Raw genomic sequence first — 12,507 nt, forward strand, 5'->3', positions numbered from 1 at the left:
AGTGACTATTTACTAGTAATTGCTTACCCTTTCAGTTAACACCAACCTTCAATTGCTGGACAGGTTCACAACCTCTCACTGCAGTTCTGATCATATTAACTGGTGGAAATATTGCATGCTGAGAATCCACAACAAATAATTACATTTGTTTAAAGAGCCAAGCCCAAGTGTTGATTTGAGGAGACTTTTCTGTGCTGGAGTGAGATTTACTTATTATGCCCCACTCTCATTCAAGGCCCATACTATGAATATGGCTTTACAAAGCTAAAGAAGGTGCACATGCTTTTTAAATAGATGCATAGATTACTAGTTAAAAAAAATCCTTACCATTTATACAAAGAATTCTTGATTTCTTGCCTGTGGAGATGTGGGGACAGATTGTGAGCGCATGTCTTGTTATTCTGCGGAAGGAGAGCATGGAGTGAAAATTCTTAATTTGCAAAAATAATGGAACAAAGGTATTTGCTAATCCCTCAGTAAACCAATAACACAAACCCAGTGGGCAGTACTAATGGAGGTAAACCATTCATATAAACTGATGCTCAGACAGGGAATTGTGAGCAAATGTCTCGGTTATGTAGTGCTTATATACATCAGAAGCCTTTTAAAGTGTTTTCAAACTGGGGCTCTGAACATCTTATTATTTTAATCCCAAATCAAATCAAATCAAATCAACTTTTATTGTCATTGTTAGTGCACAAGTGCAGTACAACGAAATGTAGGCTTGCGGCTCCCGAGAGTGTACATTTGGATTAAGACATTTAAACATTCAACATACATTTGGCTTGTAGTATATTAACATAAATATAACCATAATAAAGTGCATTGGCAGATGTGCAGGCTTTAGAGTTTATTAGCAGAGTTCAGTAGGATGACAGCCCTGGGAAAGAAGCTGTTCCTAAATCTGGTCGTATGGGTGCGAATGCATCTGTAGCGTGTCCCAGATGGCAGGAGGGCGAACAGACTGTGGCTGGGGTGGGTAGGGTCTTTGATGATGGACCGTGACCTCCGTAGACAGCGTTTCTGGTATATGTGCTCTATGGTCGGTAGCCGGGTGCCGGTAATGCGTTGGGCAGTTTTGACTACCCGCTGCAGGGCTTTCCGGTCATAGTAGCTACAGCTGCCATACCATACTGTGATACAGTTTGTCAGGATGCTCTCTATAGTGCAGCAGTAAAGGTTAGAGAGGATCAGGGGTGACAGATTACATCCCTTCAGCCTCCTTAGGAAATATAGGCGCTGCTGGGCCTTCTTCACCAGAGAGGAGGTGTTGAGGGACCAGGAGAGGTCTTCCGTGATGTGGACTCCGAGGAACTTAAAGCTGTCCACCCTTTCCACCACAGCCCCATTGATGTGGATGGGGGTGTGACTTCCGCCTTTGGACTTCCTGAAGCCCACAATGATTTCTTTTGTTTTCTTGGTGTTAAGGGCCAGGTTGTTATCGGCGCACCACTTCACGAGATGCTGGACCTCCTCCCTGTAGGCTGACTCATCATTGTTGGTGATCTGGCCTACTACCGTGGTGTCATCCGCAAGCTTGATGATGGTGTTGGAACCCTTAACAGCCACACAGTCGTGGGTGAAGAGGGAGTAGAGGAGGGGGCTCAGCACACATCCTTGTGGGGCCCCCGTGTTCAGGGTCAGGGGGGTGGGAGGTGTGGTTACCTAATTTGACAGACTGGGGTCTGTTTGTTAGGAAGTCCAGGGTCCAGTTGCAGAGGGAAGTGTTCAGGCCAAGAGTTTGGAGTTTGGTGGCCAGCTTGTTGGGGACGATAGTGTTGAATGCTGAGCTGTAGTCTATGAACAGCATTCTGATGTAGGTCTCCTTACCATCTAGGTGATTCAGTGCCGAGTGTAGAGCAGTTGTGATTGCATCCTCCGTTGATCTGTTTGCACGATAGGCAAACTGGTGTTGGTCAAGGGAGGCAGGAACACTGGCTTTGATGTGGGCTAAGACCAGTCTCTCGAAACACTTCATTATGATGGGTGTGAGTGCGACAGGTCGATAGTCGTTCAGGCACGTCACAGCCGTTTGTTTTGGCACAGGAATAATGGTAGCGGTCTTGAAGCATGTAGGGACTACTGCCTGGGCCAATGACAGATTGAAGATGGCGGTGAAGACATCAGCCAGCTGATCAGCACATTCCTTGAGTACCCGTCCAGGGATACTTAGTCTTTCACAGATTGAATGTGATAGATGTTTATATAATGATACTTCTGTCTGTATAGTTGTTTCTAAACATTAACATCTCCAGTCCACGTACACACTCGGTCCGTTACTGCAGACGTCATTTCTCTATCGTGTCAGACAACTCTGGTTCCTAGAACTATTTGGGTTGTGTTGGCAATGCACTGTGTTCATTGGATTGGGAGATATAGTCTGTGTAAACCATATCTTCAAATACAAATGTCCACGCGTGCATAGTGCAATGAGCAACTCGGCCATCTTTAGGTTTGGGAACTGAAAGTGGTTTGATTAAAACAGATTTTTATGAAAATAATCTTTGCTTCATTACTTCTGTAAATTTAGAACCTTTCACTCCATGTTTTCCTACTACTGCGCGCTGTAGAATGACAATTGGATAACGATCCAGTGGCTTACAACCTCTTCCCATCTCTCCATTAGCAAGACATTTCAGAATGCCCACACACCAGCTGACTGCTGTTTTAAGTGCAGTAATTCAAATACGTGTATTTTCCTTTTTTAAATATCTTTATTTGCATAACAGACAAGTGAATATTTTGGATTGGGGGTAGGTTAGACAGACCCATGAACAAATGGTTGATCCTGTTCAAATTTTTAACATGCAGCTTGGAGTGTATCCCTGTAACATGACGATAAGCAGAGTTGCAAATTGCAATCTTCCTTCCTTCTAACATTCCACATCTGGCTTTTTAAGTTTGCTAGGACTATTGGAGATGAGTTGGCCACACATTGTCGATTGGGTTGGGAGGTACCACTGAAGGTGAATGATATTTCAAAACTGTTGATGTGAAATTATTTTCTGGGCTAAGGGTAATTATTTTGTTTTTCTAGTTGTCCCCAGCACTGCTGCAGCTGCCATTCCACGAAGCCCTCTCAGCCCAAGTCCCCTGAAAACCCCACCAGCAGCCGCTGTGTCACCAATGCAGGTTAGTCATGTTGTATGTAGCCAATGCACAGCTGGCTGTGTGACTGAGGAGATTTCATATGTTACTACTTCCTATAGCTGGGGTGCTGATTCTTGAACCTGGCTTCAAATTTCAATCTTGATATACACACTCTCCTCCCACCCCCCCATTTTCAAAGATTTCACTGTTCTTGGGCACACAAAGTTTAATGCTTCATTTAGTCATTTGTTTCACCGTTCCCGATTCCTTGCACATCATTCCATTTACCCAGCCTCAAACCGTGGGAAATATTGTGAAGAATGTGTATTTCTATTGTTAGACTGAACATTCTCATTTCTAAAGAACTTTCAATAGATATGAAGACAGTGGTGTTTATTTGTCGAGTACCTATGGACTTCATATATCTCTGAGCTGAGTGAGTATCTGCAGTCCTGTATAGTTTTCTGTTTTACATTCGCACTACAGGAAACTTTGGTTTATCCGGAGGTTGTATGTCCGGAAACCTCGATCTACCGGCAGAAATCAGGAGCCGTTTTGTTAGGTTTTTTTTCTTCTCGTGGCTTTTTTTTCAACAGTCAGGCTCTGCAAAGTCTCTTCTGAAGCTGTTGCTAAGCTACAGAGACGCTTCTAAGGTACGGCCGACTGTTTAGAAGCTGTTGCTAAGCAACAGTGTTTGTTGCCAGATACGGAGCTGGAAATCTCCGTATGCTTCAACATTAACGCTGGTATGCCCGGCAGTTTTGATAGATCGGCAACAGCTCGGTCCCGTCGGTGCCAGATATAACAAAGTTTCCTGTATTAGTTGAGCTATCCTAATCTGCACAACATAACAATTGAAAAAGGCAATGGCAATCATGAGTAGTAGTACTGTGACAGAAAGAAAGAGGGCAATATTATCATACATCACGGACAAAAACATGTAATTTTTCTCATCTCCATCATACATTGATTAAAATTAAAATTTAAAATGGTTAAATCAGCATACCCTCAATGCCTGTAATCTGCCACCTGTCTCTGGGCTGCCTTAGGGTCTAGGGCAGGGACAGGTGAAATAGTGAGCCAGTTTCACTGTGAATCTAATCCCAGTGCCAGTGGGATGATTGTAGGCGAGTGTTGTAAAGTTTTTCATTTCACATGATGTATCTGAGATTGTCCCAGCAAAAGAAACTGCATGCTACTAGTTTGTATTGAAGTCCCCAAAGAATGACAAAGTATCTTATTGCACTTTCAGGATTCTAACTTTAAAAGAACCGAGCATTTAAACCAGGGAGTTACAAAACCCACCATGGTTAGCGTGGTGACCCTTAATTTGCTCAATAGAACTCGGGTAACTATTAATGCTAAATAAATGAAGAATTTTTTTTTAGTAAATAGTACATTTGTGGGGTTTTCAGCTTAGTCAAAAAGTTCAAATATAATTCGAAAAACACATACTAAGTTACAGAACTATCTCTTAACATTCTGTGAGTATATGATGAAGGTTTAAGTATTAGTCCCAGTGTACATTGTGACAAAACTGACAGCCCAGAGTGAGGAGGGTAGCAATGACTGCAAGTGGTCCCAGGGCCCCACTACGGGTAATGGTCAACTAGATTGTCCCGTCCTTGAATTGCCCATTTCTACTCAATTCACCTGAGGTAAACTATTGTAGAAAGTGACAGTCTGTAGAGAGGCCTGCATGATTACCAAGCTAATGATGCGAAAACTATCATTCTATAGCGAGGTCTGTATGATTGGCAATGACGTGAAGGCTGTAGTCTTTCAGTTTGCTTTTGCTGTTGTATCTGATGGCCTATTGAACTGGATACCACTGCATGTTAGTAACTATTGTTGGATAACCAGTGAAATTTCTTTCTTGAGATATTGGGTTGCAGCTTGGAAAGTCGGGTGCTGGACCTCGCCTGGCCAGGTCTTGTTTAAGCGACTAGCATTTTGGGACCGTCGAGTAAGGTCATACGTATTCATCTATTTATTAAAATATTTCAATACGATGTAACATTTATCTGCAGCAATCTTGTAAGCATGGGTGAGGTTCTGCCCACAGCGTGAGCCTCACCCTTAAAAACTGAGTGCGCCAGAATGTTTGGGAATTTACCTGCTCAAGGCAGCCTCTTAAAGAGAGGAAGTAAGTTGTATTGTTTATCGGGGGAGGGGATCATTTTTATATACCCTGGCTGCATTTTGCATAAGTTTTTTCTGGGTTGTCCTCTATTTGTAATTTTGTCCCCCAGCTCAGCCACAATGCCTTCCTTCTGACTTTGGCATTGCACCTTACAGACAGGTAAGGATTGAGATTCTTTTGGGGCTTCCCAACATGGCGCACAATTGAAGTGAGGAAGAAAGTTTGTGAGGAGCCAACAAATGCAGATGCAAACAACTCCGAGACATTTTGGCCACATCAGTCAGTACCCTGTGGACTATATGGACAGAGCAGAGGAGTCCTGTGTTCACCACCTCTGCTTCACAGTAGAGTACTGCTACCAGAGTTGTCATCTGCTGCACACTGATCTGGACCAGGTGGTGCTTCCTGTGGAAGTGAAGGATACCACAGCATGCACCTTTATGCTATTGGATCCTTCCAAGCCACTCCACCTCACCGGAGACTTCTGCCACATCAGGCAGTCGGCAGTGCACACTTGTATCAGGAAAAGGACCTATGCTTGCAATGGGAAATACCGTCATCAGTTTCCCTGGGGAAAGGAAGCACCAACTGGACAGGATGTAGAGTTTTCAGCAGCTGGTCGGGTTTCTTTGAGTGCAGAGAGTCGCACGTGGTACCCATGGCACCAGGGCTTTTCATATCAACCCTATGGCCTTCAAGAAGAGAAAGGATTGGCACTCAGTTAATGTTCGCAGAATCAGTGGCTGTTATCCAGGAAGCTGCCATGATGCCTTCATGGTGGTCCGCTCTTCGATGCTGCAATATTTGAAGGAAAAGAAACAGGATGGTTGGCTCTTGGAACTTACGTCAGCTTTATCCCTCCATGGGACCTCTAACTTTAACTCTGGACTCCTTCCTATTGTCTCCTATCTATTCCCTGTTACTAACAGGAAATACGTATCCTAATAATTTCTACATAACCAGGCCCATGTAACTTGAGTTTTCCCTGTGTCCATTCGCGTATGCATTTTGGCTGCTGCTCCGGACCTGAGCCCATCACTTCTATTTCTACTTTTTGCTCCCCCTTTTTCTTATCTCTCTACTCCTCCTTGACTGTTCTCTCCTGTCATCACGCCTCCTTTCATTTCTCCTCTTTCAGGTACTCTGCCCTCCCAAAGCCCTACCCCAACCCCTGACCCCCTCTTAAATAAGTCTACAACTTCCCTCTGCGCCCCTCTTGGCATCCTCCGAAGGGCCTATCGAGGCACTCGTCTCTGCCTCCTCACGAGCAGCAATCCCAACTGTCCCATCCTCCTCTCACATTGACCTTTGCGGCCAGCGCGCCCGCTAGGGGCTAATCTTGCCAATCTCCTCCCCGTCCAACTCATCCCTCCCAGTGCTGACCCTGGCAGTGGATCAGCCATCACCACTCCCTCCGCATCACCCTCCAGAATGTCCGTTGACTTGTGAACGAGGCCCTTGCCATCCATGAGCTTATCGTGGATGATTGCAGCAACATCATGGCCTTGACGGAAACCTAGCTGAGGGGTGATGATACCGTACCCCTAAATGAAGCCTCCCCGCCTGGCTATACCTTCCACCACTTGCCCTGCCCAGACTGTTGCGGTGGTGGTGTGGCTTTCATCAAATCACACCTTGGGCTGTCCCCCTACTCCTCTGGCACTTTCTCCTCCTTGAGCATCTCCCCTTGCTCCACCCCTCCCACCTCTCAATTAAAATTCTCGTTCTCTACCGCCCGCCCAACTACCATAAAAATGTTCTCACCGAGATATCTTCACTGATTTCTTCCCTCTGCCTTGGTGATTTCAACCTCCATCTCAACTCATCATGCTCTCTGTCCTCTGAGTTCACTGCCCTCCTATCTTCCCTTAATCTCTCCTTCCATGTAAACTCCCCAACCCATGTTCACACCTACCCCGTTGATCATGCCATCTCACATGGCCTCGCCACTCCCATCATGTCAATAAGACCATCCCTGACCACTTCCTTTTATTGTTTCCCGCCCGCCCTCCCAAAACCCTACTTCCTTCTTTGTCCGCCCCTGGAAAAAACTTTCTCCCAACTCGCATACAACTACACTTAAGAAATTCCAACTCCGTTCACCACGACATTTCTGCAGCTACCGACCTGCTCAACCGCACCCTCACCACCACCTTTGATGCCCTAGTCCCCATTAAAACCGTTACTCTCTCTCCGCATGGTCGTTCCGTCCAGTATAGCCCTCATCTTCGCTCCCTTAAGTCCAAGGGACGCAGACTTGAACGGATATATCAGACAACTGGTTTAGCCATTCACCGCCAGATCTGGCTGGACCGCATAAAGCAAAATCAGGTCATGCTCTCGCCTGCCAAAACTGCTCACTATTCCAGGATCATTCTGGAATGCAAAGATAACCTCTGGCTTCTTTTCGCTACTTCAAACCGTCTTGTTAAACCCCTCTTCCATGCCTTCTCAACCCTCATCTCCAACGGCAAGTTGCGAAGAGCTCATGGACTATCTATCTATATAGCCATCTATCTAAGGCTGAACCAGACTGTTCGCAACCATGGTGTCATAGCTGACCCTGAAATGAGCTTCTGACCACATATACATTCCATAACTAAGACCGCCTATTCCCACCTCAGTACAGTAAACTCTTTCGTATCTGGCACCTACGGGACTGGGATGTTGCCGGTTGATTAAAAATTCCGGATAACGGAGAGCTATACCTACCAAGGTATGAGAGCCCCGTTACACGGGTACCGGAGTCCCTGTTACACAGCCACAGGTACAGGAGCCCCGGTTACACGGCCACAGATCCAGGAGCCCCGTTACACAGGTACAGGAGCCCCGGTTACACGGCCACAGATCCAGGAGTCCCTGTTACACAGGTACAGGAGCCCCGGTTACACGGCCACAGGTACAGGAGCCGCGGTTACACAGCCACAGATCCAGGAGTCCCTGTTACACAGGTACAGGAGCCCCGGTTACACGGCCACAGATCCAGGAGTCCCTGTTACACAGGTACAGGAGCCCCGGTTACACGGCCACAGGTACAGGAGCCCCGGTTACACGGCCACAGGTACAGGAGCCGCGGTTACACAGCCACAGATCCAGGAGTCCCTGTTACACGGCCACAGGTACAGGAGCCCCGGTTACATGGCCACAGGTACAGGAGCCGCGGTTACACAGCCACAGATCCAGGAGTCCCTGTTACACGGCCACAGGTACTGGAGCCCCGGTTACATGGCCACAGGTACAGGAGCCCCGGTTACATGGCCACAGGTACAGGAGCCCCGGTTACACGGCCACAGGTACAGGAGCCCCGGTTACATGGCCACAGGTACAGGAGCCGCGGTTACACAGCCACAGATCCAGGAGTCCCTGTTACACGGCCACAGGTACTGGAGCCCCGGTTACATAGCCACAGGTACAGGAGTCCCTGTTACACGGCCACAGGTACAGGAGCCGCGGTTACACGGCCACAGATCCAGGAGTCCCTGTTACACGGCCACAGGTACAGGAGTCGCGGTTACACGGCCACAGATCCAGGAGTCCCTGTTACACGGCCACAGGTACAGGAGCCCCGGTTACACGGCCACAAGTGCTGGAGCCCCGGTTACACGGCCACAGGTACAGGGGACCCGGTTACACAACCAGAGGTGCAGGAGCCATGGTTACACGGCAAAAGGTACGAGAACCCCGGTTACGCAGCAACAAATATACAGTAAAACTTACCTTTGGGTTCCTGAACCTACTCCTGAATTTTGCCGGTTATTAGAGAATTCCGGATAATTGGGTGCCGTTTAAACAAGAGTTTACTGTAACATCACCCGTCTCTGCCCCACCTCCACTCATCTGCTGCTGAAATCCTCATTCATGCCTTTGTTACCTCTAGACTTGACTATTCCAATGCACTCCTGGCTGCCCTCCCACGTTCTACCTTACGTAAGCCTGAGATCATCCAAAACTCGGCTGCCCACATCCTAACTTGCTGACCTACATTGGCTCCTGGTTAAAGAATGCCTCACTTTTTAAAATTCTCATCCTTGTTTTCAAATCCCTCCATGGCTTCGCCCCTCCCTATCTCTCTAATCTCCTCCAGCTCCATAGCCCCTTGAGATATCTGCGCTCCTCTAATTCTGGCCTCTTGAGCATCTCTGATTTTAGTCGCTCAACCATTGGTGGACGTGCCTTTGGCTGCTTAGGCCCTAAGCTCTGGAATTCCCTCCCTAAATCTCTCCACCTCTACTCTTTCCTCCTTTAAGGCGCTCCTTAAAACCTACCTCTTTGACCAAGCTTTTGGCCATCTGCCCCAGTTTCTCCTTATGTGGCTCAATGTCAAATTTTGTTTTATTACACTCCTTGGGATGTTTTACTACCTTAAAGGCGCTATATAAATGCAAGTTGTTGTTGGAACAGGACTAGCCTCTGCATTTAAGATTGCTGATTCCACTGAGAAAACCTAACAGCAGAAAAAGCATCAGAATCTGTTTGCTGTTTCCTGGCTGCCACCTGCAGAAAAGTGTGTAATGCAGCTTAGTCACAATCGCAAGAGTGTGCAAAGTGGCAGTGGTTGCATACAGTGCTTTGAATGCCATCTCCCAGAGCTGGTGGGAGTTCCCAACTAAGATTTGTGCCATGGCTGATGGAGCCCCACAAGAATTGTTAGCAAAATGGAAGGACGCAGTTACCTTTGTTTTCCTCCTGATGCCAGCAAGCAATTCCTCATCTGCAGTCAGATGCAAAGGAGCTGCCTGACTGCATTGGCTCAATCAGCCATCTATACAGCTGGCACCTGGAGGGTGGCCTTCAGCCCCAAATAGGGGCTGCCCTCTTGGGGCACTTGTTGCAACAGGACTTCCAACTCTTAATCATCAAAAGCAGCAATGTTGCCTACAACGTGCCATTCTGAACAATTCGGCATCCTTTTTGTCACCACAACTTTTTTGCCAAGCTACAGCCTTTTAACAGTTGCTCTCTCGCTAGAGCTGCTGATCCACAGCCAAGTGTTCTGCAGGCCAGGCTCCCTGGGCAAACCTTTCCTTTGCCAGTAACCATGTCAAATGAGCGCTCGGGCCTTATATCGCTGTTAGAAATGATATGCCATCACCTCTCTGGAGACTTCGCGTTGCTTCTATATTAGGTTAAAGGCATTAACCAGTCTGAATGTATTAGTATCGTTTCCACAAGATGGAAAACCAATTAAAAAACTCAGAACCTTATCAGAGTAGCGCAGAGTGGAATTTCTCCTCCCCATTTTGTAACCTCTGTTATTCTGCCCCTTAACCTCAGACTTTGTACTGTCCCTCATCCAAGAGAGGCCACTTAGGCAAGACACCTGGGAATTTGCACTAAAACAATTTAAACAGATTTCCCCTCCTGATTTCCCCATTCCTGTGCTGGGGATCCATTGGCTTCACTCCTGGGACTTTGCAGCATACAAATACAAACTCAAATCTACATAGTAACATTGCATGGCATAACATGATGCACCTTACTAGGTATTCCAAATGACTAGGGTTGTAGTTTCCAGCTCCTCAGTGCAGAGTATCCTATATGTTTCACCATTCAGACATTGTTCTGTTATTTCTAAGAGTGTTGCATTTATTTTATTCATGTTCTAGCTCACCAGTTTATTTCTTGTTCCCTCTCCACTGTCTACAGTTACCTATGGTAACACATTGGCCCAGAAATTCGGGTCGGAGGCTTCCCGCGGGTGCAAGCCTCCGACCTGCACTTACCTAGCGTGCTGGCCGTTGAGCTGTGGGCCCCCGTGGGATTCCGATCCTGGGCCTCCTCCAACTGCCGGCGCGCTGTGCTCGCGTATTCCGGGGCGCAGTTAGTTTGATGCGTCCCCTGGGATCACGTGGGCCATGGAGAGCCAATGGTAGCAGGGAATGCTTCATTCATAAGTTTGACGGGAAGAGCTGTCAACCCTATAAATACTATAAGCCCCAAAACATCACTAAAACTTCAAATACATTTTTTTTTTAAATCACATTTTTAAAATAACTATAAATTACATGAAATAACTATTTTAAACAATAATTTAAAATTTTGAAAAAATTAATTACATTTTCTAACGGGGCTAAAAATAAACTTACCTTTCTTTAAAGTATTTAAAAATAATAAACCTGTGGAAAAAATGTTTTAATTTTAATTAATTCACCACTTACCTTTTAAAAGCAGGCCTTGCGCCTGCTTTTTAAAAGTGTAACTGCTGGAGACTTACCCTCCCGGAGAAACCTGCAAAAAAACCGTAAGTTCGATGCGCACGCGCTGCCTCTCCGGCGCACGCGTTCCACCTGTCGACCCCTTCTTTCAGGGGAACGGAAGTGCCGGTTTCCCGCGCATGCATGAAACCGGCACTTTCGTTGGGCCTACGGGTGAGTACCCCGTGCGTACTCACGCGTTGGGACCCGAATTTCTGGGCCATTGTCTCTCTGCCATTCCTGCTTTGCATTGAACATTAAGAAGCATCAGTCAGTAATTCAGTTCAACTCCTGCTCCAATCTTCCTCGGAGTTGGCGTCTCCCCAGACAGTCTCCGGTGAGATCCCAGAACTCGCCAATTGGGAAATTTCATGCTGTAATTAAAGGCCTGTTCAAATTCATGTTTTACAATCAAATTTATCAATCATTTACTTTGAAAATTGCTGACCTTGTGTTTTAACATTTCTGTCAGTCCAAGTGTATTCTTCGGATAAGCACAACCCTATCTTCTCCCCTGGCCCCCACTCCCCAGGATAAAACCACCCCACCCATCTCTGAACCCCAATTGTTGGCCTACTACAAACATGTTCAAGGTGTTTGTGCATTTTCTACTGAGTTGGGGGAAAAAACATTGTATTATTACATGAGTGGTTGTGGGGAAAAAAAGAGACCAGTTCTGGAATTAAGATATTTGGAGAAATATTCCATTTCCCCAATATTTGTATTAGGTGTGACATGTGAGGCAATACTGTGGATCTCCCAAGTTTGAAAGTAAGAGTGTGCAGGGAAAGAGACCTGCCAAAAGTTTGTCATTAATGGAAGCAATTGGTAGATAATCATCATCTCTGGCAGACAGGGAAAGGAAAGGAAGGAAAATACCACACAATGGTAATAGTGCTACAGAATGTGCTAATGGTGATAAGGAAATGATACTGTTGAAGGACCATTGGCTGGTGCCAGACTTGTACTGCAGGCATTTTCATGCTTAGTGTGTATGCCTTCACTTGAATATGTATGGATTGCACTCTGAAACCTTTATTATTTGATCTTTGCCATCAATAACAATTGATGCTATCCACT

At 46.3% G+C, this 12,507-nt stretch overlaps 1 protein-coding gene across 8 annotated transcripts in view; it reads left to right on the plus strand.

Moving 5' to 3' along the window:
• specc1la (sperm antigen with calponin homology and coiled-coil domains 1-like a) overlaps positions 1–12,507 on the plus strand; it is a 285,961-nt gene that overhangs the window by 39,085 nt on the left and 234,369 nt on the right. For all 8 annotated transcript variants that reach the window (XM_085962090.1, XM_085962091.1, XM_085962094.1 and 5 more), the window contains exon 6: positions 3,038–3,132. In XM_085962090.1, the coding sequence (XP_085818216.1) occupies positions 3,038–3,132 (95 nt within the window). The remainder of the gene's footprint in view (positions 1–3,037; positions 3,133–12,507) is intronic.

The sequence above is a fragment of the Somniosus microcephalus genome, chromosome 19 (genome assembly GCF_052327205.1).
Source record: "Somniosus microcephalus isolate GS21.2 chromosome 19, FLI_Smic_1.0, whole genome shotgun sequence".
Lineage (NCBI taxonomy): Eukaryota > Metazoa > Chordata > Chondrichthyes > Squaliformes > Somniosidae > Somniosus > Somniosus microcephalus.